General features: G+C 46.6%; 8 protein-coding genes across 8 annotated transcripts; 4 read left to right on the forward strand and 4 right to left on the reverse strand.

Moving 5' to 3' along the window:
* Nucleotides 1–1,915: 1,915 nt before the first annotated feature.
* On the reverse strand, nt 1,916–3,827 carry PPN1_1 (endopolyphosphatase; the record flags this gene model as incomplete). Its single annotated transcript, XM_033565596.1, has 2 exons — nt 1,916–3,648; nt 3,725–3,827. The coding sequence occupies 2 exons, from the start codon at nt 3,825–3,827 to the stop codon at nt 1,916–1,918; spliced, it is 1,836 nt and encodes a 611-aa protein (XP_033431353.1).
* A 1,932-nt stretch (nt 3,828–5,759) lies between these two features.
* ATNIH1004_000893 (uncharacterized protein) lies at nt 5,760–6,364 on the reverse strand (the record flags this gene model as incomplete). Its single annotated transcript, XM_033565597.1, has 2 exons — nt 5,760–6,066; nt 6,195–6,364. 2 exons carry the CDS (start codon nt 6,362–6,364, stop codon nt 5,760–5,762), a joined length of 477 nt encoding a protein of 158 aa, XP_033431354.1.
* A 791-nt stretch (nt 6,365–7,155) lies between these two features.
* ATNIH1004_000894 (DUF3632 domain-containing protein) lies at nt 7,156–7,833 on the reverse strand (the record flags this gene model as incomplete). The annotated part of the gene is made up of 1 exon (XM_033565598.1): nt 7,156–7,833. The coding sequence occupies one exon, from the start codon at nt 7,831–7,833 to the stop codon at nt 7,156–7,158; it is 678 nt and encodes a 225-aa protein (XP_033431355.1).
* Nucleotides 7,834–11,790: 3,957 nt separating this feature from the next.
* Nucleotides 11,791–12,692, forward strand: ATNIH1004_000895 (uncharacterized protein; the record flags this gene model as incomplete). Its single annotated transcript, XM_033565599.1, has 2 exons — nt 11,791–11,893; nt 12,214–12,692. 2 exons carry the CDS (start codon nt 11,791–11,793, stop codon nt 12,690–12,692), a joined length of 582 nt encoding a protein of 193 aa, XP_033431356.1.
* Nucleotides 12,693–14,911: 2,219 nt separating this feature from the next.
* ATNIH1004_000896 (DUF3237 domain-containing protein) lies at nt 14,912–15,561 on the forward strand (the record flags this gene model as incomplete). Its single annotated transcript, XM_033565600.1, has 5 exons — nt 14,912–15,048; nt 15,110–15,125; nt 15,184–15,286; nt 15,352–15,371; nt 15,439–15,561. The coding sequence occupies 5 exons, from the start codon at nt 14,912–14,914 to the stop codon at nt 15,559–15,561; spliced, it is 399 nt and encodes a 132-aa protein (XP_033431357.1).
* A 989-nt stretch (nt 15,562–16,550) lies between these two features.
* On the reverse strand, nt 16,551–17,388 carry EMP24 (emp24/gp25L/p24 family protein; the record flags this gene model as incomplete). The annotated part of the gene is made up of 4 exons (XM_033565601.1): nt 16,551–16,568; nt 16,614–16,801; nt 16,860–17,067; nt 17,191–17,388. 4 exons carry the CDS (start codon nt 17,386–17,388, stop codon nt 16,551–16,553), a joined length of 612 nt encoding a protein of 203 aa, XP_033431358.1.
* Nucleotides 17,389–18,003: 615 nt separating this feature from the next.
* On the forward strand, nt 18,004–18,802 carry ATNIH1004_000898 (SANT/Myb-like DNA-binding domain-containing protein; the record flags this gene model as incomplete). The annotated part of the gene is made up of 3 exons (XM_033565602.1): nt 18,004–18,105; nt 18,191–18,496; nt 18,584–18,802. 3 exons carry the CDS (start codon nt 18,004–18,006, stop codon nt 18,800–18,802), a joined length of 627 nt encoding a protein of 208 aa, XP_033431359.1.
* Nucleotides 18,803–19,842: 1,040 nt separating this feature from the next.
* On the forward strand, nt 19,843–20,978 carry bgt1 (1,3-beta-glucanosyltransferase Bgt1; the record flags this gene model as incomplete). The annotated part of the gene is made up of 4 exons (XM_033565603.1): nt 19,843–20,102; nt 20,176–20,436; nt 20,500–20,654; nt 20,743–20,978. 4 exons carry the CDS (start codon nt 19,843–19,845, stop codon nt 20,976–20,978), a joined length of 912 nt encoding a protein of 303 aa, XP_033431360.1.
* Nucleotides 20,979–22,352: the final 1,374 nt, after the last annotated feature.

Genomic DNA, 22,352 nt, shown 5'->3' on the forward strand with positions numbered 1-22,352 from the left:
CTTTTCCCATCCTTTCCTGGTCTTCTGATCCAGAACAGATGGTAGAATAAGCCTATGGGGCGCCGTTGCAGCGATTAGGATCTAGGTCCCGCAGTATGACAAGATATTATTTAAACTTTTTTTTTTTTTTTTTTTTTTTTTTTTGATGTACATAAAAGTGCATATTCTGTTCAGGCAGAGGTACTGAAATTGCTAAAGCTCCCTGGATAGTTGCTAGCCAAACAGACGAGTTTATTGGCCGATCTTGGTCAGTTTACCGAGAGGGGTGATCTCTTACTGAAGAATTTATTATTAATAATATTATTTTCCTTTTTTAACATTAGGACTAAATTAGAGAAGAGAGATGAAAAAAGAATCAACTCGCAACCTAACAGAACTTAAAAAGCCACATGTCCATCCTCACCACATAGGCAGGAGTAAACCCCATAGCTCAAATAGCTGGCTCCGCCACTGCTCGATTATCCACTGACAGTTTATACCCATCCTTCGCATTCCGGCCAGCGAAAAACTCCGCCGGAAAAAGTAATGGGTATTGTCTGGCCTACATTGGCAGTCGGCCTAGGGAAAATTGCGTAGTCATGTTAGCCCAACAAGACAAGCTCCAATTTTATACACACCTTTGTATAAATTCCACCTGTTGACCTTAACATTTCCACGCTATATCTTCGACCAGCAAATCAAAAAAAAAAAAGTGTATAGACGAAATTCCCCCCTCTGAAGCCAAAGGTCCTTATCTATCTTAGCTGTAGCCAGCATTCTAACCAACTTACTCAAAAACAACAGTAGGAAGACTATCTGTATTGGGGCGGATACGGTTTCTTTTAATTTTTCCACCCACCTGCCGCCAAACCCACTGAAGGCTAGTAGAATACTAGTTGGATTTAACATGGGATTTAAAGCAAAGGCTAACTTGCACGTCCCAACTCTAACAGTTAAGTGGTGGTATTCTGGAAGTGTGAGAAAATTAGATATAACCATGTTCATCATTTCGACCTTTATCCCAGTCCTGATGAACGTCATAAATATCAGTGGGCATGACTCTAGCTCTTAAATCCGAGTAACAGGACTATAATGAATCCTAGGGAGGATACTGGTTAGTTGTGTTTTCCTTTCTACTTATTATTATTATAAGATCCTACCGTGGGTGTTTTCGTTCGAGGCTTCCGTTTTCACAGAACGATCTGGCAATATTGGAGCCAGCAAAGGGTGGGATGTCGGTAAATATCATGTCTATACTTTTCGTGTGTGTCAAGAATTGTCTGTCGAATGCTAGTAAACTACTTCTGATTGGATAGCATTTCTGGCTGAAGAGTAGTGTTACTCCTCAGGCCTCTTTGAACTGTGGCAGTAAAGTGGCCTTCCATCCTGATAAGAAGTTGATACTTGGATATGAAGAGGAAAAAAAACACCACAGGTATAAAGGTGACATGTGAGTATGTGGTGACTAAAAAGCTATCTAGAATAGGTTAGGAGCTCCTTATTGGGCTACCAGCTCGGCGTGGGTAGAACTTACAGAATGGAGAAATCTTCAGCATAAGTAATACCGCAAAGACAAAGTAAGAAGGTCTGACTTAGAGTCCTAAGACAGCGGTGCTAAGGCAGCGACTCGCAGCGCGGAAAGCCCACAGTTTGTGCCAAAGGCCGCGTACAACCATGGCTTTTCCGTCGTCACCCACAGTTCTTTCGTAGATTTGGCCCGTTCATTAGCACCGGGCTATGTCGTTGCCAGATAATCAGCCCACACTGCTTTTAAAATTGGCCATGGTGTCGGTCCTTCTCTAACATCATGGTTATCATAACAGAAAATACAATTAGTATCAATGCCGTATATACATACATCTATTAATATCAAATGATAAGATAATATAATTGAGGATTGGCCCATAAGGTCTTGTCCATAATATAAAAAGAGGCGTCATGTCTCAATGTCGTCAAGTTCGTCCCTGCTCAGAAATCCCACAAAAGCTCGCTTCAGAAAAGCTCTCCATACTGGATTTTTAGACTGCGTTCTCCCCCTCCCTGCAGCTTGGTTGTAGCTGTCGCTTTTGGCGGAGTAATTCTCTGCGATTCGCGTTGCCAGTTTGAAGAAGCTGCGCACAGTGAGATCTTTCATCTTGTAGATATGGTCATCTCTCGTATCGTATTCGACTTCAAAGGAAAAGACATTGTCCTTGGCTTCGGTGTCCGCCGACCACTCGGAGACCTTAGACATCTGATTATTAATTCTAGTCAGATTGGCAAAGTATTGTGTATAGCCCAACCAAGTCAACGGTTGATTCGAATATGCCGGCCCTGGTGGAGCAGACGCTGACGGAGGCTCTGGGACCTTAAACCTGTTTTTCTTCCGTTTCTTAGTCTTCGGAGAGACATCATCGTCGGCTGTATCAGAAAACATCTGGATATTAATATCCTCGTCTGAAGTATCGGTCCAAGCCACCGCATCCTCCAATCCGGTAATGTTATACTCCACAACCCGCAGCGTCGGGAAATAATTCGGAACCAGACTGGGAGACACTAACGACACACTGTATCGTTCTGCCCACGGACCGCCAATCTTCTTCAGGAAGCGTTTTTTCTTCTTCGCTGTTTGCACATCACGGCTATCCTCGTCCGGTCCGAGAGTATCTTCCTCGAGCCACTCCTCTAGGAGATCTGCACTCGGCCACCCATGACGAGGGGGAGAGGGTAATTTAGACCAGTCTTCCCTAAGACTGGATAGGTAGGCTGAGCGAGAGTAAATTGAAATCTTCCCCAAGGAGCCTCCAGGCACCGAGGATGCTGAGTACTTAGTGGTGTCGGCGATTTTCACTTTATGGCTATCCTGGAACATGAAATGATCAATATTCATATGCCCGTACGCGCTGCCAACCACAACATCCCGATACTGATGAAGCCATAGGGCGTACTTCTGCCAACACGTCTCATCCCAGCTCCGCTTCGCCCCTGACCTCGCCGGAGGAACATGCCCCATCAAGATGGCTTTCATCCGTCGAGTCCGCAGCATCTGAAGTTGTATGCGCAGCCATTCCATCTGCTCAAAGCCTGGTTCCGACTTGGACTTGCACCCATCGACAGCGGAATTCGACTCATAAAAGTACATTGTATTCAAGCTGAGAACAGCCAATTTGCCAGGTATGACTTCCGACGTGAACCATCCGCCCTCCACGAACGTATGTCGCTGAGTCTCGGGAATAAATCTGGCCCACACTTCGGAAAACTTCTTGGTCCATCTGTTTGGGCCAGCCTTGAGGATATTGTGCGGCATAATATCATTGTTTCCGATGGTAGGCACCACAGGGATCGAAAGGCCACGCGGTGAGTCTTTCTTGTAAAATACCTCGATAAAATTACCCGCAATGATTTCGTTCAAGTGTACCACTTGATCTTCTGTCCGTGGGATGGCCTCGTCGTTGTCATGGCGGGCGGAGTCCCCGGTCCAAATCACGAAATCGATTTGGTCTTTCAGGTTCTCCTCTATCCATCGAAAGGTCTCGTTGACCAGGGTGAAAGGGGAGTCGCATTCCGTACCTTGCGCTCCGAAGTAGCCCACAGTGCCTTTACCGCGGTGGCACGCCTTGTTCGCGGAGGTTCCGGGTGTGTAATAGAGATCGGGGTGCACATCTGTCGGACGGTCAGCAACTTCCTCGTCTATGAGCGAAGGTCGTACCAGTTACATGTAGAAAGCGGCCAGCGAGGCCTCTTTCGAGGCTTCCACCGCGTATACCTGCATCAAATTTGTTGGGGCCTAAAGGGCGCTGCTCGGACACCGGTACAGCGGGGGCACTGAGGATGAAAAGAAACGTAGAGAGAAAGAGGAGTGGAATCATTGGTGCTTCTGCCTCCCAGAGAAAACCCAGCAAAGTGGGAGGCCAGCTCTAACTTTACTAATTGTTACACAAGCCACGAGGAGGGAAGATGTGTAGACGTGAAAATAATTCATTCTGCACGTTCACGTCACAGGTCGACCCAAGATCCAAATTCGGTTTAGCGTAAGGACCTTGGTTCTACCTCCCCAAGTCCTTGATTACTTATCACAATGAACTAATGAAGGAGAAATATTCTGTACCACTTCAATGCGAGGTTGAAGTTTATGTTTCCATGGGGATTACACTCCATCTCCAGAGGCTGCTGGGGTTTGTTTGGTCAAATCATGTGGATATACTTTGGGCCATAATGCAGGATACTTTGTCTATTTTGCATCCCGGGACGTACGGACCAATAACGCCCCAACAGAAGAATCTTGACTGTTGTACAGCCGCTTACGGAGTATATTGTGTTGGAAGACCCGCATGGATGAGCTGGTGGACTCACGATTAACTTTCCCGGTAGACTGTGGCGCAGAACAGCGGAGAGTACTGAGTCATGCCTTTGCAGGAAAGGAATAGTTATACCTTACGATGGTAGAAATATGGATGCTTAGGGAAGAAAAAAGAAATAACAAAGAATTAAATATGCAATAAAAGGGAGAGGGATCCAATCATCGGACAATGAACAAGGAACTAGATGACAGGGCGTTTATTTCCGCAGTCTCTTTTGCCCTGGTCCGTCTTACGCTAGATCCCTGTATACTTATGGATTATGACTGCAAAGAGGATTTTTGATTTGACCATATTCGGAGTCTTCCGGAGTCTCTTGGTCTTTGTTAGTCCCCATTGATCTCTCTGTGTGACCCGCATTACCGATTGATCTACGACCTCCGTACGCAAAGTACGTAGAATTAGAAGTGGCACTATTTCAATCTAAAGGGGAAGGATAGATCAGGTACGGAGTAGGAGTTCCTATAGAGATTTTCCCGTCTGGTCACGCCAATCAGACCAGCCAGGGTGAAACACCAGATGGTGGCCATGTTCATGTTCTGGAATAATACCGTCTTATTCTCACCAACTCCTTTCGATGCGCCGGCAAAGGGACGGTTGGCCTCCATCCTTCGACCAGACCGTGCTTTGTTCTTCATCCTCCATACACAGTAGATCCAGCATATACTGTGAAACCCTATATTGAACAGTTCCAAAATCATACCCCTGTACCAGCATGAGATGTACTGAACCATATGATCATCCACATTATCCATAATCCGACCACGGAATTCTCCCACGATGAACTAGTTTCTGCAGCTCCCATATGGATGGTCTGAAGCCAAGCTCCATTAACCAATCAACCGTTGCACTTGCAAACGAACTAATATTGTAGCTCTAGGGCCAGAGCAGTCTTATCATGGGCGCATCCGTGAGACCTGCATCGTGAAAGAGAGAGAAAAAAAAAAAAAATGGAGTACAGCCTAAATGACAACCCAGCCCAGTCAATATTAAAGATGGATAAGACTATTTTCCATAGACAACCAGGTTATCTTTTTTGTTGAAAATATTAAGGACTGTGCTGTGGAGTTTTCCTTCTCTTTTTTTGGGGGGGCCAGAAGAGGAGGAGATTCTTCCCATACATTCGTTCTTTTGATTTCACTTCACGCCCTTGAGGCACAAATGGTCCCGATATATCGGCTCCAGTAGCAGGTCTCAGGATAGTGTTCGAATTCGGCTGGCCGGTTCGTGCAGGTCAACCGTGTCGCGCATCCACGACCCAAAGTCGTGCATCGACAGTTGTTGGCCCTTCTGTCCTTTCTCTACCAACACCGAGACGTCCTCTCAGACCTTCGCATTAAGCTTCGCTGGCTGGCGATACGGCGCACCAGATTCCCGTTTCGCTTTAGCTGGGGTAAGCCGCCAAAAGAAGTTCGCTTTCGACTGACTGTTGAATATAAAGTTCTAGTGGAAACCACTTGCGATCTTCAATCCCTCCCCGTGGCCGCCGGCCACACGCTCGTCCTTGATCTTGGTGGTGTGGCCCATCTCCAGATATTGCTCATCCAGCCTCGAACCAAAGTTGGTGAACTCGGAGCTTCCCTGGATTTTATTAAACCGGATGTACCCCAACACCTGCTGCGCGAGGGGCCCTTCACCCATGGGCAGGGGCCGTTTCCCTTCGACGACAATTATGACTTCGCTGTGGGTAGCCGAAATATGCGGTATAAACTCCAGCAGGCTCATTTGATACTGAAGAATAGCATCCTTCCTGTGGTCAACCATTTAGCATTATTCTTTTTTTTTTTTTTTTTTTTTTTTTTGGTTCCTTGTTTCTGCTTCTGAATACCGAATTGGTGGCTTAGTATGTTTCTGTGAGAACGAAACCAATTTTGATACAACTCCAGCAATGCATCCTGAACCGTCCAGTCGGCCGCATGGTTCCGGGTCAAACCAAGAGCAACGTTGCGCTGGACCATGACTTTGGCATTCTGGTCCTCCGTAGTTTCAGTCAAGGGCTTCTCTGGCAAAGCCAAAGGCCCCATCATCTCAGTGTAGCTAGGGTCCATGGTGGAATTCGGGTATCAGGGCTGAGGTTGACGTCTATGGCTTCTGAGAACTTGTAAGTGTGAGATGTCAATGAAAGGACACGATTAATATATCTATTGGCCGTTGAGGTCTACGTGATGGCTTTTAAACCGTTGGCATGGGATACCAGAAGGCGAGAAAATGAGGGCAGGAACCACAGCTGTAGTCAATGAGGTACCGTAGTTCACAGATTCTTAGATCACCCTTGGTGACGAAATCTCCCTCGCTCAATTGCCGATCGGCACATAGTGGCCTCCGCATAAAAATAAGGCCAGTCAATATCAAAGTAGGCATAATCAAACGGGTGGCTGAGGGCAACCACGCCTTTATCTAGTTGAGGAATGACGTCCATGGCCTCCCTTCCCGTCACCACTCCAGAGGATGGCGAAGTAAAGGGAGAAAATAGAAACGCAAACTGGTGTAGACAACAGAATACGTGCATTAGAACTTCTTCTTTAGACCCAAGAAATCTCTATCCTGTTGCAAATCGCTCGCAGCCTCAAACACCCTGAGAATTTGAGAGTTCCTCTCCTTAACATGGCCTAACATAATATCAATGGCCCTTGCAGCCTTCTCTGCAAGACACATCTCATTAGCCTGCACTGCTTCTTCAGCAATCTCATGCAACCGCTTAAGCCAGTATAGCCATCTCCAGGGACTAAATCCACCGGGTGATCGTTGACCTAGCTCTGACCTGACAAACTTAAAACCACCTTTCCCAATAGTATTTTCAGAGCAGTCGTTCCACGATACATCTGATAGGAGTATAATATTATGCCGGCCTCTTGATCCAGGCACATGCGGACGGGAGTAACGCGGCAATAGTAAGTGTATTCATTGTTCGTCGAGGTTCTTCTTCACTAGGCTCATTAGAGCTGCCAAGCCGCCGCAAGGACTCAAATGTTTCAGAGAAAAGTATTAGAGCAATCTGGCAAAGCTTATCTTTCACCACACGAGTGGATGCAAGTTTAGCAAGAAAGGACGCAACATTAAGGCGCTGGTTCGCGCTCATTGCCGCGCAGTTGTTGACCCAGAAATTTGTCATGTCCGTAGCAAGAAAGGGTAGGTCGTTCCAGACAGCACCGTCGGGGGTTCTAGCAATATCAATGCCACAACTCGGCGCTGGCCTCATTAAAGGCCCTTGTCCTCGAGTACGGAGGATGTCAAGGACCAACCGATCTTGTTCAGTGCTTTCATAGGAGATATATTTGCTGCACTGGTAATAGATGTACCAGAGAGAATGAAGAATTGGCTGGGAGGAATCTAGGGAATCACCACTCCGGCAATAGCTGTGACTAATAAACCATCTCTTGTTATGTGCCATGGATCGGAGGAGGTTAAACTGCCCCTGCCGAGCAGCCTCGTCCACATCCACCTGGTCCGTGGGACCGAGATTCACAAGGAATTGGCTAGGACTATCACGCGGTGAATCTCTTAGCAAGTCGTGCATCCTGAGTTTAGAACTGTGGATGATCTAGTAGTTGGGATAGGAGGGGAGGGTAAATCTTTGGAAATATAATAAGAGAATATATGTTTCGTTTTTAGAAATGGTAGGTTAAGGGGGAAAGCGTCCCCCTAATCTTGTGGTTGCTGACTTGTACACTAGCTATAAGGTATTGGTGACACATCACTTGTTCAGGGATATGGGATCGGCATAAGGCGAATCCATGATTAATAGTGTATCCGGCAAAATCGCCTATTGCCAGATAAACGGGGTAGCCGTTTTAGGAAGTAGTATACAATTTGGCAAAAGGCCTTATTTAGATGATTTGAGCTCGTTAAGCTCTTCTTGATTATATTGATGATTATGTTGTCTTGCCTATCGAGAGCCCTTTTTGATCCTTCTTTCGTCACAAAATCATGGACACGTATGGTCATATTATTTGACACTTATTAGTGAGAAGCAGCTGTGTATTGGAGCTACAACAGGATGCCGGGTGTGAAGATACATACAATAAGGTGCATTGGAGAAGTTGGTATGAATATCATGATTAATGCCGGTATAGTATAAAAAATGAGATAAGGTTTCTACTGGTGACAGGCAAGATACTCTGAATATAGCAACCTGTATGTATTCCTCCACATACTGAGTACAAAACCTCCCAGTTGGCCCTCAGTCAACCCAGTAGCAACAGCAGAATTACCCACTACCGTTAACGTTCTGACAGACGCACGCCTTAGAGTAAGGTTCATAATAACAAGATTTATTCTCAATGTTGTTGGTACACTATCTCTATTAGCTAGCATACTCGATTCTTTAGAGTATCGAGGTTGGGGGAAATTACCTTCTTGGAACTACACCGACAGATAGCTTTCAGGCCATTTTGTGTTTCATAATGGCATTGATTGGTGTCTGGATTGCAGTACTAGTTTAAATAAATCAGATTTTTCATCTCATATTCTAATAAATCTTATAAACTTACTCCAGGGTATTCGATCTCCACTTTGTTTTCGTTTCTCACATCTAAGCCATTGGAGGTAAGAGACTCACGGTTATCCGGGCTAGTCGATGCTCCCAGAGCAGCAGAGAAGGCAAATCCAAGAGAAGCAAGAGTAGCAACTTTCATGATAACGACGTGCAGATTTAGTTATTTGGGAAAAGTTAGTATGTTTTAGAAGTAGGGTCTGTCTTTTCATCTAATTTCTAATATGGTGAGTCAGGAGGGGTCTTATATAGATAGGATTTCAATTAAGGCACAGGAGCTATTGGGACAGGACGAAATTTAGAGGCCTACATTTGGTGTCATGTGGCCAAAACTCATGATAAAAGTACTTAGGAACTCATGGATTAGCCCGAGAGACACCAAAGAAGGACGTCAGGCTATATTCTTAGCTGATTGTTAGGACCACGAGCCTCCATCGTACTGGATTAAACAAAGAAGGGTACCAATCAGGGGTTGTCCTTGACAAATATTTGCTGTTATCAGTTGTGATATATTTGCATGGCCCTAGTCTTACTGGAGTGGTACCGCAGTCAGACTGCGCCTGATCGTCGGAGATCGTCGCCTACACTTAAGTGTTTGGGGTGCCAAGCTATGGGGAAGTATGTGTAGCTCACAATTCTCCTTAATAACTGATTTCGAACCATGGCGCACTCCTGACTCCACCCTTTAGGATATATCGTTTATAATGATGATGTTTCTAGGTCCATTTTGGGGTGATTTTGAGAGCATCGAAGGCAAGCTTGTACCTTCAAGTATAGTGCAGGAGGGCCATCACTCTCGTGTTGGAGAGCCGCTGGCAGGTAGATTTAGTTTGAAATCGCCACCGTTCTCAGTACATAATAGCATTCCAGCAAAGGATCTAAATCCATGTAAAGGGGGCTATACTAGCTGCTGAGGCACGAATCCAACGATACCTATGTAAGCACCGCACCAATTATAGGATATCCGGCTTCCGAACATGCTAGCACCAGAACTACCACTCCTGTGCCTATCCTTAATTGGATATAGTTTTGACTAATTGTTTGTAAAAATCACTAAGCATGCTGGAAGGCTAAAGCATATATTACTGCATCTGCTTGTTAGGCCAAGGGCTCAAAGTATGCTACAACTATAGTAACTATAGCACTGAAACTTTGAGAAGGGAATATTGTACGTACTCTGTAGATGGTCACTGTAGCAGAATAAAAAAGAACCCTAAGGTCGGCCTGTGAGGGCGTTTAAATATTCTCCACTTGTATGACTCCTGCTAACTACAGCATAGAAAATGTGCAAGGCCATAAACACAGACACATGCGCCCCATCGAGTCCTACCATAGTAGTATCCTATCACCCAGCAAGCATTATGACTGGAGGCTGATACCCACCCCGAAATTGATATGCAAAAGTGCCACCATTTTCGTCATATCTCCCAGCATAGCTGGCACTGTGTTCGTGAGGCATCTCCGGGCAAGGAACTCCGTGCTACGATCAGTATTCGATTGAGATAGCTCAGGCCATATAGTACTGACCACATCACTCCATCTCCGCACTCTTTCTCTACCAACTTTTGGATGGACAAGAGCAGGATCGATATCCTTGTGGAACTGCTGCATGTCTGCTGGCAGACCACGCAGCCGATGCGCGAAGAGGTCATGTGTAAGATCACGTACGGGGACAAAGAGAGCTGGTGGCTGGGCATGGAGTTGGCAGCGCAGAGTATGAGTTTTGCCAGCATTACGGGAGCATAGTCGATAGGCGGATAGGGAGGAGGACCGGTCTATGGTGTGCAGCTTTGTGATTGCCCATGTCTACGCAAAGGAACGGCTCCTGTGGTGGAATGGGAGTCTGTTAAAGAACAAGGCGGTTAGTGAAATGGCTCATGTCTAGGAAGTCCCCTCGAGCTGGATGATCGATGCGGAGTGGCGAAAGGGCGACACAAAGCAGGATATGAGCTGCATGATCAGGGGCGAGGTCAGGAGCCTATTGACACGCTGCAGCGATCCATCGACTTAGCTAGACGAGTCGGTGCGGCATTATTAACTCCGAAGTGAAGGAACTTTGGTTCATTAGATCTGTCCGATACACAGATCTTTCTACAGTATATACTATGCACAGGACTCAACTACAAGCCTGCGCTCTTCAACCTAGGTCTATCAGAAGTGTTCTACGCCGTTGTCTCGACAATCTTTGACTCGGAAGTCATCAACCTCCACACACGCGCGCTGCGAGAGAGCAGGAGACGTGTCAGGACTGTTGATCACGTCCATTGAACATGCACATATGCTGTAAATAGTGTTTATGTAGCCTGTGGCTGCCTTTCATGCTACTTGCAACGGGGCAATCATCACATCTAACGAATCAAGAACCAATAGTAGCATTGTAGGCTCCACGGAACCTGCAGGAAACTGATTTGAGAATTAGATCCGGCTTTGTCCGATTTTAAGCGTTCTGAGCCAAGGAAGTATAGAAATGCTATCCAACTACCCTACACACTGTACATATGCCGACTTGGAGATCCCCCCCCCCCCAAGAGGATACAGCGTTATATTTCTTAGTTAGATAAAGAGATGAGTTAATATAGACAGGGATACGTGATTTAGATCAGTGCATATACTTACGGTAGTAAGGGTCACGACGTAATGAAAGGTTTATAGTCCCTGGTCGACCCGGTGACAGCTCGACCATTAACCATACCTGTCTCAACTCCATCGTGCCAGACAGAACATCGACCCTTCCTCTTCTTTCCTCTCCCCTGTTTAACCCTCTTCCTAAAGATACCCCGAAAATTGAGCATCTCAAACGCGCGTATCTCCGACCAGAAGCGGTTGTCAGATATCATGGTCAGTCTAGTAATCGTCTGCATCTAGCCATATGTCCATCTAATATCAGCCAGGATTGACGGTGGACGAAGTCCTCTCTCTGTCGCCTAAGTTTTGGCGCATGCTTACAGTACTCTTCGTGATACCGTGGCCCAGATCATCGTCATGGCACAGTATAATATCGTTGCTGGGACCATTGCCACCCATGCAAAGACCCCGATGGATCTGCATGCTTTGATGACAGATGTTCTGAACTTTGACGATCCAAGTATTATTATATAGCATATGTACATTCCTCTGCTAGCCTCGTTCAGAGGCTCGTTTTTGCTCACCGAGATATATTGTGAGATACCATGGAAGGATCTCTGTTGCCTGAAAAAACAAAGTGGGAAAAAAAAGAAAAAGCTGTCGCCTGCAATTTAAGCCAATGCATGAGGATGTACCACCAACACAAGTCAGGCGATTACGATGATCGTCTCTGTCAGCAGAAAAATGGATGACGGGATGAAGATATAAAGCCTTCGACCACCACCACCACAACCACAACCAGGACAATCATCAATCCATTCTACCTAATCTCAAACTCAGATTCAAACTACGGAACCAATTATACCTTCCAGCTGATCGTCTATCTGAATCTACTCAATTTCCTGGCAATCAAAGTCAAAATGTTCAAGTCCGCAATTGCCATCGCCCTCTCCCTCCTGGCCACCTCCCACGCCCAACAGGGCTACAGCGGTAACATCACCACCGAAGGCATCGGCCAATGCCCCATGTCTTCGCATGCAGAGACTCATATCCCCTGGAAGTGGGAGCCCACGAAGGGCAATGTCTGCGTGAAACTGCCGCGTCCGTACTCGGACAGCTACCACGCCGCGCTGCTGGGCGAGGTGGACACGCCCGTGAGCGTCATGCCGCCGCATTTCGGCGGGTGCAGGGACGCCGAGTGTCGGGATTGCACGCTGGTGGATATCGAGTACGGCGACGAGCCGGGGTTGATCAAGGTGGATTGTCTTGAGTTGAAGGATGCTCCGTATTTGTTTGTGGGGGTTAAGAACAACCAGTAACGGACAAGATGGAAAGATGGAAAGATGGGATGTTAAAGAGGAGACGACATTTCGTTCGTTGTTATTCCATGAATATACGTGGTTTGGTACCTACTATATGATGTATTTAGTGTCACAACCGATTAGATCTATTGAGAATCATTAGTTAGGCCACCCCTGACCCAGTCATACCCGGCACGATCAATCTTCGTAAAGAAAATATTCCAGATCCTACTCCTAGATGATCCATCATCTTCATCATTTTCTTCACTATAAAGATATCCTGATGGCGTTCAAAACCACCCACATCCAGCGCATGTGCCGTGATCGGGATTTCCATGTGTTTCTTCATCGTCGAGATGGCCGGTTCGCCCCTATCCCCAACATGATTGGTTTCCATTGAACTAACTAGTGGCTGTCTGATTCTATACATGTTCTCTTGCCTTTGTGGCCGATGCCTTCCACTACATATCTGAGCCTTCAATGGCGCCTCATTGTTTGGCGTGTGGGTTAACGTCTTCCTGGAGTCTATTTAGCGGTTTATCTCGCTAGAGATTTCATCGTATCTGTCGATGACTAGATAGGTGTACAGAGCTATGCTGATTCGGTAGGGATCAAACAACCACAAAGTTTGGTGATGATTATGGGTTGTGTTGGTTCTGGTCTTAATATCCTTAGTATCCTGTTCTTGCATGGGGAGTTGGTCAGTTTCTCTGAATAACTCCATGAAGGTGGATTGACTGTGAGCAGAGCACGATCATGACCACAGGCATGGTCATGGTCCCGATCATAGCCTCAGTGCTGAACATGAGGCAGAACATGGTGAAATGTCCAATGTGGAACTTTCTGCCTAATGAGAAGGTGTGTCAAGCAGTCTGGTACTTCTTTTCTTTTCTTTTTTCCCTCCTCTTCTTCCTCCTCTTGTTACGTCGCTAACGATAATAGCGCCTCCCCCATAAACACTACCTAAATGTCCAACACGACAACTACTCGCAAGAGTACCTTCGATCTGGCCATGATGGGTGTCTTGATCCACATTAACGGCGACTGCGCCAATATCTAGGCGTAATCATTTCAGGTTTAGTAATTTGGCTGGCGCACTAGTACGGACGACTTTACGCTGATTCTGCAGTAAGCATGGGAATCGCCATTATGATCTTCTCGTCTTCGGTGCCCTGAGTAAGTTAGACATACGCTGGTGTTCATCTCGACCGCTGAAAAGAGACCAGTCAAGCGCATGGGTCTCATTCTACTCCAGAGTGCCCTGATGGTGTCCACCACGACGACGTTGTACACGACTTGGAACGGGCACATACATTAATTATCTACTTTCTATAATGCATGGCACAGGTCCCCGAGATTCGCACCGTCCATGAACTTGCTTTAACCAGAAAAAGGCCCTTGCCTCGGGCCATCTTGTCCCCGAGGACGACAATAATCTTGATTTTGATAACCTGGCCAAGACCGTCAACAAGTGTTTCCATGAGTATGGCATCCATTCCGTCCCGCTGCAGTCGGAAACCTCCACCGAACGGAGGAGGCGTTGGATCTTGGGAGGGAAGTGCAACAGTCAGGTCTACGGATCCGACCGAGGGGTTGAGGAAACGGACGGAAAGCAGTGCCAATTAGTTTGTGAATGGTTTGTGTGACGATTTATCTTGCTGTCAATAAATCTACGTCTACTCTGACGAGGATCTAATAGTACTCCATAGATATATAATTCTAATAATAGACAGAACATAAATTTTATACCACTACACTTAAACTGAACCTGTAATATCCCGAGTAATTCCCTATTCTATCCTGTGATATACCGGAAAGCAGCATCTGGCGCTTCACGTTGTCCCACCCCACAGAGAGCACCTCTTTCACGTGTCCGGCATGATAAATACGCCAAATCCTCTACAGTGCGGGGCATTTTCTCACTTCCCAATCTTGTATCCTCCAGCCCATCATTAATCATGTCGGGATTTCCATCTGTTCTGCCTGCCTTCACAATCAAGGTATGACTATTCTGTATTCCGTCAATATATCAAGGGTCAATGGTAGTAACTTTGTCAGGTCACGATCGACGCCCCGCTATCTGTCGGTGAGTCGGTCATCGTATTCCTAGCTACTGTGTATTCTATGCAGGATATAATACCAGATATCTAGGGAGCGCTTCGCGATCCAACCCGTTACAGGTGGTGGTAAGTCCAGCTCACCTATCTTCCTAGAATTCTTATCTAATGAAGTAGCCTATGACCGGGGGAACTGTCACGAGCGAATCATCCTTCTCTCCCGCTCTCGAGGCGGAATTCGTCGGCGTGGGAAATGATTATATCCATGCGGACGCGGATGGAAAGCATCTACGGCTGGATGCGCATAGTGTTCTGAAGTACCTCTCACTTATTTGTTGTTTTGTATTATTATTATGGATGTCTAATGAAATTGGATAGGACCCACGACGGTGCCGTACGTACATAACTTACAGGGTATATAAGCCAAACCGAAATGGATGCTGATTGTCTAGCTCATCTATGTGAACTACACCGGTGTTGTTGCCTTGAGTCCTGCAGAGAAGGCTGTTTTCGCTGGAACTGCGGGTGAGGGGTCCACGCCGTGGGGGAATGCTTGTATGTTTTCTCTCTCTATTTCATTATATATGGCTGTATGGAGGAGTGTGGCTAATGCTCTAAAGTCACACATTTTACTTTTGAGGTGAGTGAATCAATCGTTGCTTGATTTGTGGCTGCGATATGATTAATCTAAGGTATACTGCTTGTAGACCGGGGATGAACGCTACAAGGAGCTGGAACATAGTGTCTTCGTGGGACAGGGTCGGTTCAATGTTCAGAATGATAAGTCAGTTGTTGTGGAGTATCGGGTTGGACAGCTCATTCATGGTTGATTTATCGTGCATAAATGAATGCATATTTCCATTTCTCATCAATCATAATTCATACTTATGTAGACAGGCATAACCACCACGAAGATAGACAGAAAAAGAGACAGAGAGATCATCTCAACAACGCTCTCCTCTCTGGATCACCCTCCGGATCAATAGAGTTAGATGTCTGCCAACGTCGCCAAACTCTTTTCTGACCACACCAGCGCAATGTTCTCTTGGCCATCCTCACCACCAACCATCCCAAACCTATCGCCACAAGTGTGCCCACCACCGACCCCACTGCGGTCAGGAACGTGATCGTGCTCACATTACATCCGAACGGGAGGGCACGGAGCTCCCATCTCTCTTGTGCGAGCGGACAGATCTGCGATGAGCCCAAGGGGGCTAGAATAGGTAGTCGAGAGGGGTTAGGGACACAGGTTGATGTCTATATTCCATTTAACCATATATCCATGTTGGTTATTAATTGTAGGTATGTGTGTATCCAGGTAGAGAAATTAAGTGATAGAAGTAGTAAAAACTGGAAGGAAGGAGATAATACCACTGCGCACCAACTACAGGCAACATCGCCTTGTATACACCATCGACAGGATTGGCGACGCCAGCATACGTAGAAGAGGGGATCGTTAATGTAAGTGATATTCGCGGGATCGATTCTAGCAGTCATCTTCAAAGGGAGTTTATCTATTAGAGAAGGCCATTGAATAGAAGCTGTTAAGTGAGGGGAGAGATTGTAGAATGTTAAGCTGCGTCATTGTGGGTGCGGGGCTTGTTGAGCTTAAGGTAGTTGTCACGCCCGCAACTAAAGTCTAATTATCCTACGTATTATTATCCTGGTACTGAGACTAGTCCACAATACTATACTCCAGAATATTATCTAGGATATATATAGAGAATCGAATTCTAATACATAATTCATATTCATCTCATCTAGTACAATTGACCTATTCTGCTCCATGCAATATATCAATCTCCATTCAACCAGTATATTAGACAACACGCTTGACCTGCAAAATATTAGCAGAGACTTCAAATATCAAATATTCACTTACCTCGAAAAATCTCTTCAACCACCACACCTGGAAGATTCCTTCGCCGATGAGCACCGCCAGCTGGAAAATACTCCACCACTTCACACGGGCGTTAGTGCTCTCAGCCGTGTTCCGATGCACACGTTCTCTCACGACAATGTATGACTGCTCATCCTTAACTTGGGCCAATAGCTCCGAAAGATGACGCACTAGGAAGTCGCATTAGCAACTACCCCCATTCCACCATGACTTGTCTATGTATCCTACCTTCCACCTCCAACGGATCCTGCTCCATCTCCGACTCCGGCACGTACACAATCCCGTGAACATTGAACGACACTTCCTTGGAGTTGGAGGTCCATCCCTCGTTGCTAAAGCAGTAGACGTACTTCCCATCGGTTTTCGCGGTAAACGTGTAATCTTCGGACGAGACAGCTTGCTTATAATATTGACGGTTATTCGACGGGTCCTCAACCTAACATAGGCACAAAACAAAAAATAGTCAGTATAGTTTCCAACTTGGGAGTTGACAGAAAGCGTCAAAAGCATCGAATTCAAAGCATCATTAAATTCCCATCCAGCGTGGGGGGAAACATACCCAGAAATCAATCTCCAAATTTCCACTACCTCCAAACTCTCGGTCCCCAACTTGGAACGTAACCGTCATTTTATCATCTTTGTGAAGTGACTCGTGGAAGCATTCTCGCGAATGAGCCCGGAGCTGGATGTTGTGTGCGGTCACAGCGGTGATCCATCCTAACGCCGTGACTAGGAGGGTTGTCGCGGAGAATCGCATGGTAGATGTGTATCGTTTTGCCTTTTTTCCCCCGGAGATCTGTCTGTTCGACGGAGTATCCTATGATCCTCCGAATGGGCTGCCGGTGGTGGGGAGTTGGCCTGACGGTTGGTTGGATCTCTGACGCGCAAGGTGGTCTTCTCTTGTTTGGTGAGTGGGCGCTCGGACCATTTGGTGGCCTTAGGCATCTGAATTGCTCTCAGTATAATTTAGTTTATTGAAACTACAAAAAATAAAGAAATAAAATATAAAGAGAGAGACAGTTTAAAGCATTAAATAAAAGGTAAATATGCAAACAAGTTTATACTTCATAGCGTCCATGCTCACTGGATAATAAAACTAAGCACTATTAGGTGCACAAGCAGGAGTAAATCCCATATTTACACGACGCCTAGATTACAACTCTTAGTCCTGTTATATATTACAATCATGAAAAGTGTGTATTAAAACTTCACTCAGTCACAATGTAGACTTCCAGAAAGAAGAAGTCATGTGCTGGTATGCCAGGCGGCTCTTTCCTTCACCTCTATTAGGTATACAGCCAGCTCCTACCCACATCCAACCACAAACAGCTCCAAATTAATCAGTTCCAACAGTTTGGACATTCTCGCCACCATGCCAGTCTTTTTAGTCAATGGCAGACGATACCGTGTGCGCTTCTGGTCCCTGCTAAATGGCAGCGAGCCGATCTCCGAGGACCCGCCCTCCGCCAGAAAGGTCAGCAGCCCGTTTCATACTATGAATTTATGCCTTTACGACATAGGTTTCTGTGTCTCAGTCAATCCATACTAATTGTATACAGCGTACCAAGGCCACCTGGGAAGACGTAGCCGCAGATCGCACATGGACAGCCGAAGAGGATAGGCTCCTTCGAGAACTCAAGAACTGCCATATCCCCTGGAAATACGTGACGGTCGCAATGGGAAATAGGCCAGCTGCCCAGCTCAAAAGACGCTGGTACTATCTCCGGAACCGTAAGTCCAACGAAACCGAGACTGCCGACTTAGCCGACCAATCCGATGACGAACATTCGTGGGAAGACACGGAGGAAGTCGAGAGGCCCCAGCGACGAGTGTCATTCGCCAGCCCGTTGGTCACAATGCGAGAGGTAAGTCCTGTCCTGCCCGACACCAATGTACATGGGTCGTTGAACCTTTGGGTGGAATAGGAGCACAACTGACGAGTCACTTTGCAGGATGATGCAGGTGAAGATGAAGACTACGTCCCCCGTGCTCCCAGGATCAAGAAAGTGTGCTACATCGATAGCGACCTCAATCTGAAAGAAATCCTACTTCTCCATAAAATTGCAGCCAAATGGGAGAGGGATCGATGGTTAGCTATTAGCACCCGATTCAATGACAAGACCGGTCGCAGTATTACCCCAGAGCAGGCGAAATGGATCATTGATAACTAAGCCAGTTGGGACGATTGGAAGAAGGCCGAGGAAAGAATCTGGATCTCCAGACAAGCATACGGGGTATTCTCGGCACCTCGCAACCGAATCTGCGAGGGACGGGGCTAGAATCTGGATGGAACACTGGCATTGAACGGACGTCGGGGTGTCGAACATTGGCTTGGTGGGTAACTAGGGGTTGCGTGGTTTTGTCGTCCTTTTTGATTTTCTCGTTCTTTCCTTTCGATTCGCCTCGTTCTTGATCCATAGGCGCTCTTCCCAGGGTTCGCACAACCGCGACTTCCAGTGACATCATCGACTTTGGGCTCAGCGAGTAGAATTCGTTGTTGAAGAACGGAAGCCGCGGCCACAGAAAATGGACAGCATCTATCGTTTATCTTTCCATGTTCTGAATGAGTCAAAAGAATTTTCGGTGAGGCAAAACAGAGGTTAAGAAATCCGCACCGGAATTTGCCGGGAAAGTAAATTGGAGTATCGTATTATCTCATAATCAGTCTTTGCTGGGAAATAAACCTGTAGAAACTACACAGGTACTCCTAAATATAAACAACCCTAGATATACGGAGGGGGTGGATTTATTACTGTAGCTTTCGGATCCTCGCTTTAGGCCCGCCTAGTCTGACCCGGTTATATTGATCTTCGTTGATTGATGGACGTTAGACGGATGGCTCCATTGTGTCTCCATCTGCCGTCGTAGTAAGCAGTTTCAGGAGGCGACTTCCTTCACCATGCCCGAGTTCAATCCCCACACCCTCTCTTCCCTGACGTTACCGTTCGTTCATTCATTCTTTCTTATATGTTTGCTGGGTCAACCCTTCCTTTCTTTGCCTTCCCTTTCGATTATCGCAGTTTAGCAGACCACTGCAACGACGTTCTTTTGTCCAATCCTGGCATCCTTTCTCTCTCTTCACTTTCCCTCTTTCGCTTCCTTTGGTCACTATCCATCTTTTAGATATAACGAAGAGAGGGAATTCTTTCGTTCCTTGGTCTATTTCTAGCACCGACGACTTTCTCTCCTACCCTCAAAAACCACTATCACAATGCGTGTTACCACCCTGCTACCTTACGTGCTGGCGGCCATCCCCGCCGTTGCCGCTGAACGCGGACAGTTGGGACTCGCCTTGGGCAACAAGAACCCCAAAGGCGACTGCAAAACCACCAGTGACTACGAGGCCGACTTCGATGCCATCAAGGGTGTGACAACTCTGGTCCGGACCTATTCCTCCAATGATTGCGACACCGCCAAGAACATCATCCCTGCGGCTAAGAAGAAGCAATTCAAGGTCGTCTTGGGTGTGTGGTATGTTTCCCTGTGCATTACAATCGGGTGTTTCCGTCCCTATGCTGACCAGGTCTTTCTCCGCCCCACTCAGGCCTGATTATGACCAGTCTTTCAACGAGGACTTCAATGCTTTGAAGAAATACCTTCCCAACAACGAGGATGTGGTACAGGCCATTACGGTCGGATCGGAAGTCCTCTACCGCGGTAGCCTCCCCGCTGGAAAGCTCAAGGATAGGATTATCCAGGTTGTGGATGAATTCCCCAAGATCACCGTTGGTACCGTAGACAGCTGGAACAAGTTCGCCGACGGCTCCTATAACGACATCATCTCCGACCCAAAGATCAACTACTTGTAGGCCATCCTTTTGAAGGCGTTCACGGATTGTATAGGAACCTGTGCTAATTGATGGGATAGCTTAGCCAACGGCTTCTCGTACTGGCAGGGCCAGCCGATCGGCAATGCTACCAATACCTACTTCGACGATATGGCCCAGGCGAAGGCCCGCGTTGAGCAGAGCGCTGGCGGTCGGAAGGTCCGCTTCGGGAACGGCGAAACGGGCTGGCCCACTGGTGAGCATCCCTCTCATTCAGAAAATTTTCTAATGACAAACCTAAAAAAAAAAAAAAAAAAAAAAACCTAAACTGACGGAAGTCATAGATGGTGGTACGGACTACGAAGCAGCCAAGGCCAGCACTAAGTTCGCCGAAGAGTACTGGAAAAATGCTGTGTGCGGGATCCTCACCTGGGGCGTTGATGTCTTCTACTTCGAGGCCTTCGATGAGCCCTGGAAGCCAACAAGCAAGGGCGACAATGGCGAGGAAAAGGACGAGACCAAATGGGGTCTTTTCACTGCGGACCGCAAGCCCAAGTTCAACACAGATTGCCCCAAATAAATGGAGCGACGGGCTGTATTCTGATTCTCTGATTGGGGTGACTGGTGTCGATTCAATTTCTTTGTATCATATGTCAATTATGGAATAGGTGATCTGTGAATTATGACTGTTTTCGCTCGGTAGAGTAACAAATGAACAACTGAGCGATGAAAAGTACTGTATCTTATGAAGAGCCATCTCGTCCAAACTTTTTTTTTCTTTATATATATCTCTATTTGTTTTTTTACCGCTGTTTTTTCTTTATGGCAAGATATGGACTCTTCCTTTGGTTGCTGAATAACTCCGCATGGAAAAGTCGCGAATTACCAGTACCGTTCCGGGTGACCTCTCTGTCCTACTGTTGTCACAGAATGTAGAAACTGGGCCGTAATAGGTATGAAACTGTATGTATGGTAACAGCCGGCCCGGAGAACCGTGGTTCGAGGTCCGTAGCGCCATTTTACCCCTGAATGGAGACACGAACCAAGCCGAAGCGCGTCTAGTATGGATTGGATTGCATGTTATTATTTATTTGTTTGTCCGTTGTCCAGTGTTTTGTTTATCTTCCTTACGAGTAACTGATCTGTCGCGAGAATATCTACAGTGGACAGTAGATATTGGGTAAGAAGTACAATCAAACAGGGGCCTCGTACTAATGTGTAGATGGCGGTCAACAAGCGCGGAGTAGCGTCTCTGAGTTGGCATCGAGGCTGGTGTATTCTGATGTTCTATTTCAAGTACCTTTCTCGTACCTAATAGGCCATGCAGCTAAGTACGAGTACCTACGGAATACATAGCTCGAACATTGAGTGCCATGCCACGTAAAAATACTTTACCCCAACCGTCAACTTCCACCTTTCTTCCGACTATGGGATTCCTTTCGGATGAATTCTGCCTAGTTACTACTAGAGGTTAACTAACAAGCTAACACGACTTTGCTTACTTTCCTTCCGTTTGGGCTCTGCTGGCGGATCATCTCATGGCCTAAACTCATACAAAAAAAAAAAAAAAAAAAAAGGGCACACCATCTCCCTCCGTCCCCTTAGTCCCGATTTCTTCTTCATCGTCAAACTTCGATCCTGTTGTCCTCCGTGTATGCGCCATGTCCAAGTTTTCCGCATACCCTAGATGCCTCTGATCTGTTGTTTGTTTCTGTCCTCTCCCTCCTGACGTCTGTTTGGGGATCTTCATCTCAACCCCCTGAAGAACACACGGAGTCGATACACCGGCCCGCCTCACCCCTCTTCCTCACCCTCATCGGCGCGTCAACTCGTCTTGTCCTCTTTTCGAGTCCCGATTTGTGGGTGCTTGTGAGGTGGATTCTGATCTCAGTGCCCTGATTTCCATGCTTCAACATTCTGGACGATAAGGAGAGCAGCAAGCACTTGCTTGCTG

This window comes from Aspergillus tanneri (assembly GCF_003426965.1).
Source record: "Aspergillus tanneri strain NIH1004 chromosome Unknown AapTan_2_pilon_pilon_pilon, whole genome shotgun sequence".
NCBI classification, from domain to species: domain Eukaryota; kingdom Fungi; phylum Ascomycota; class Eurotiomycetes; order Eurotiales; family Aspergillaceae; genus Aspergillus; species Aspergillus tanneri.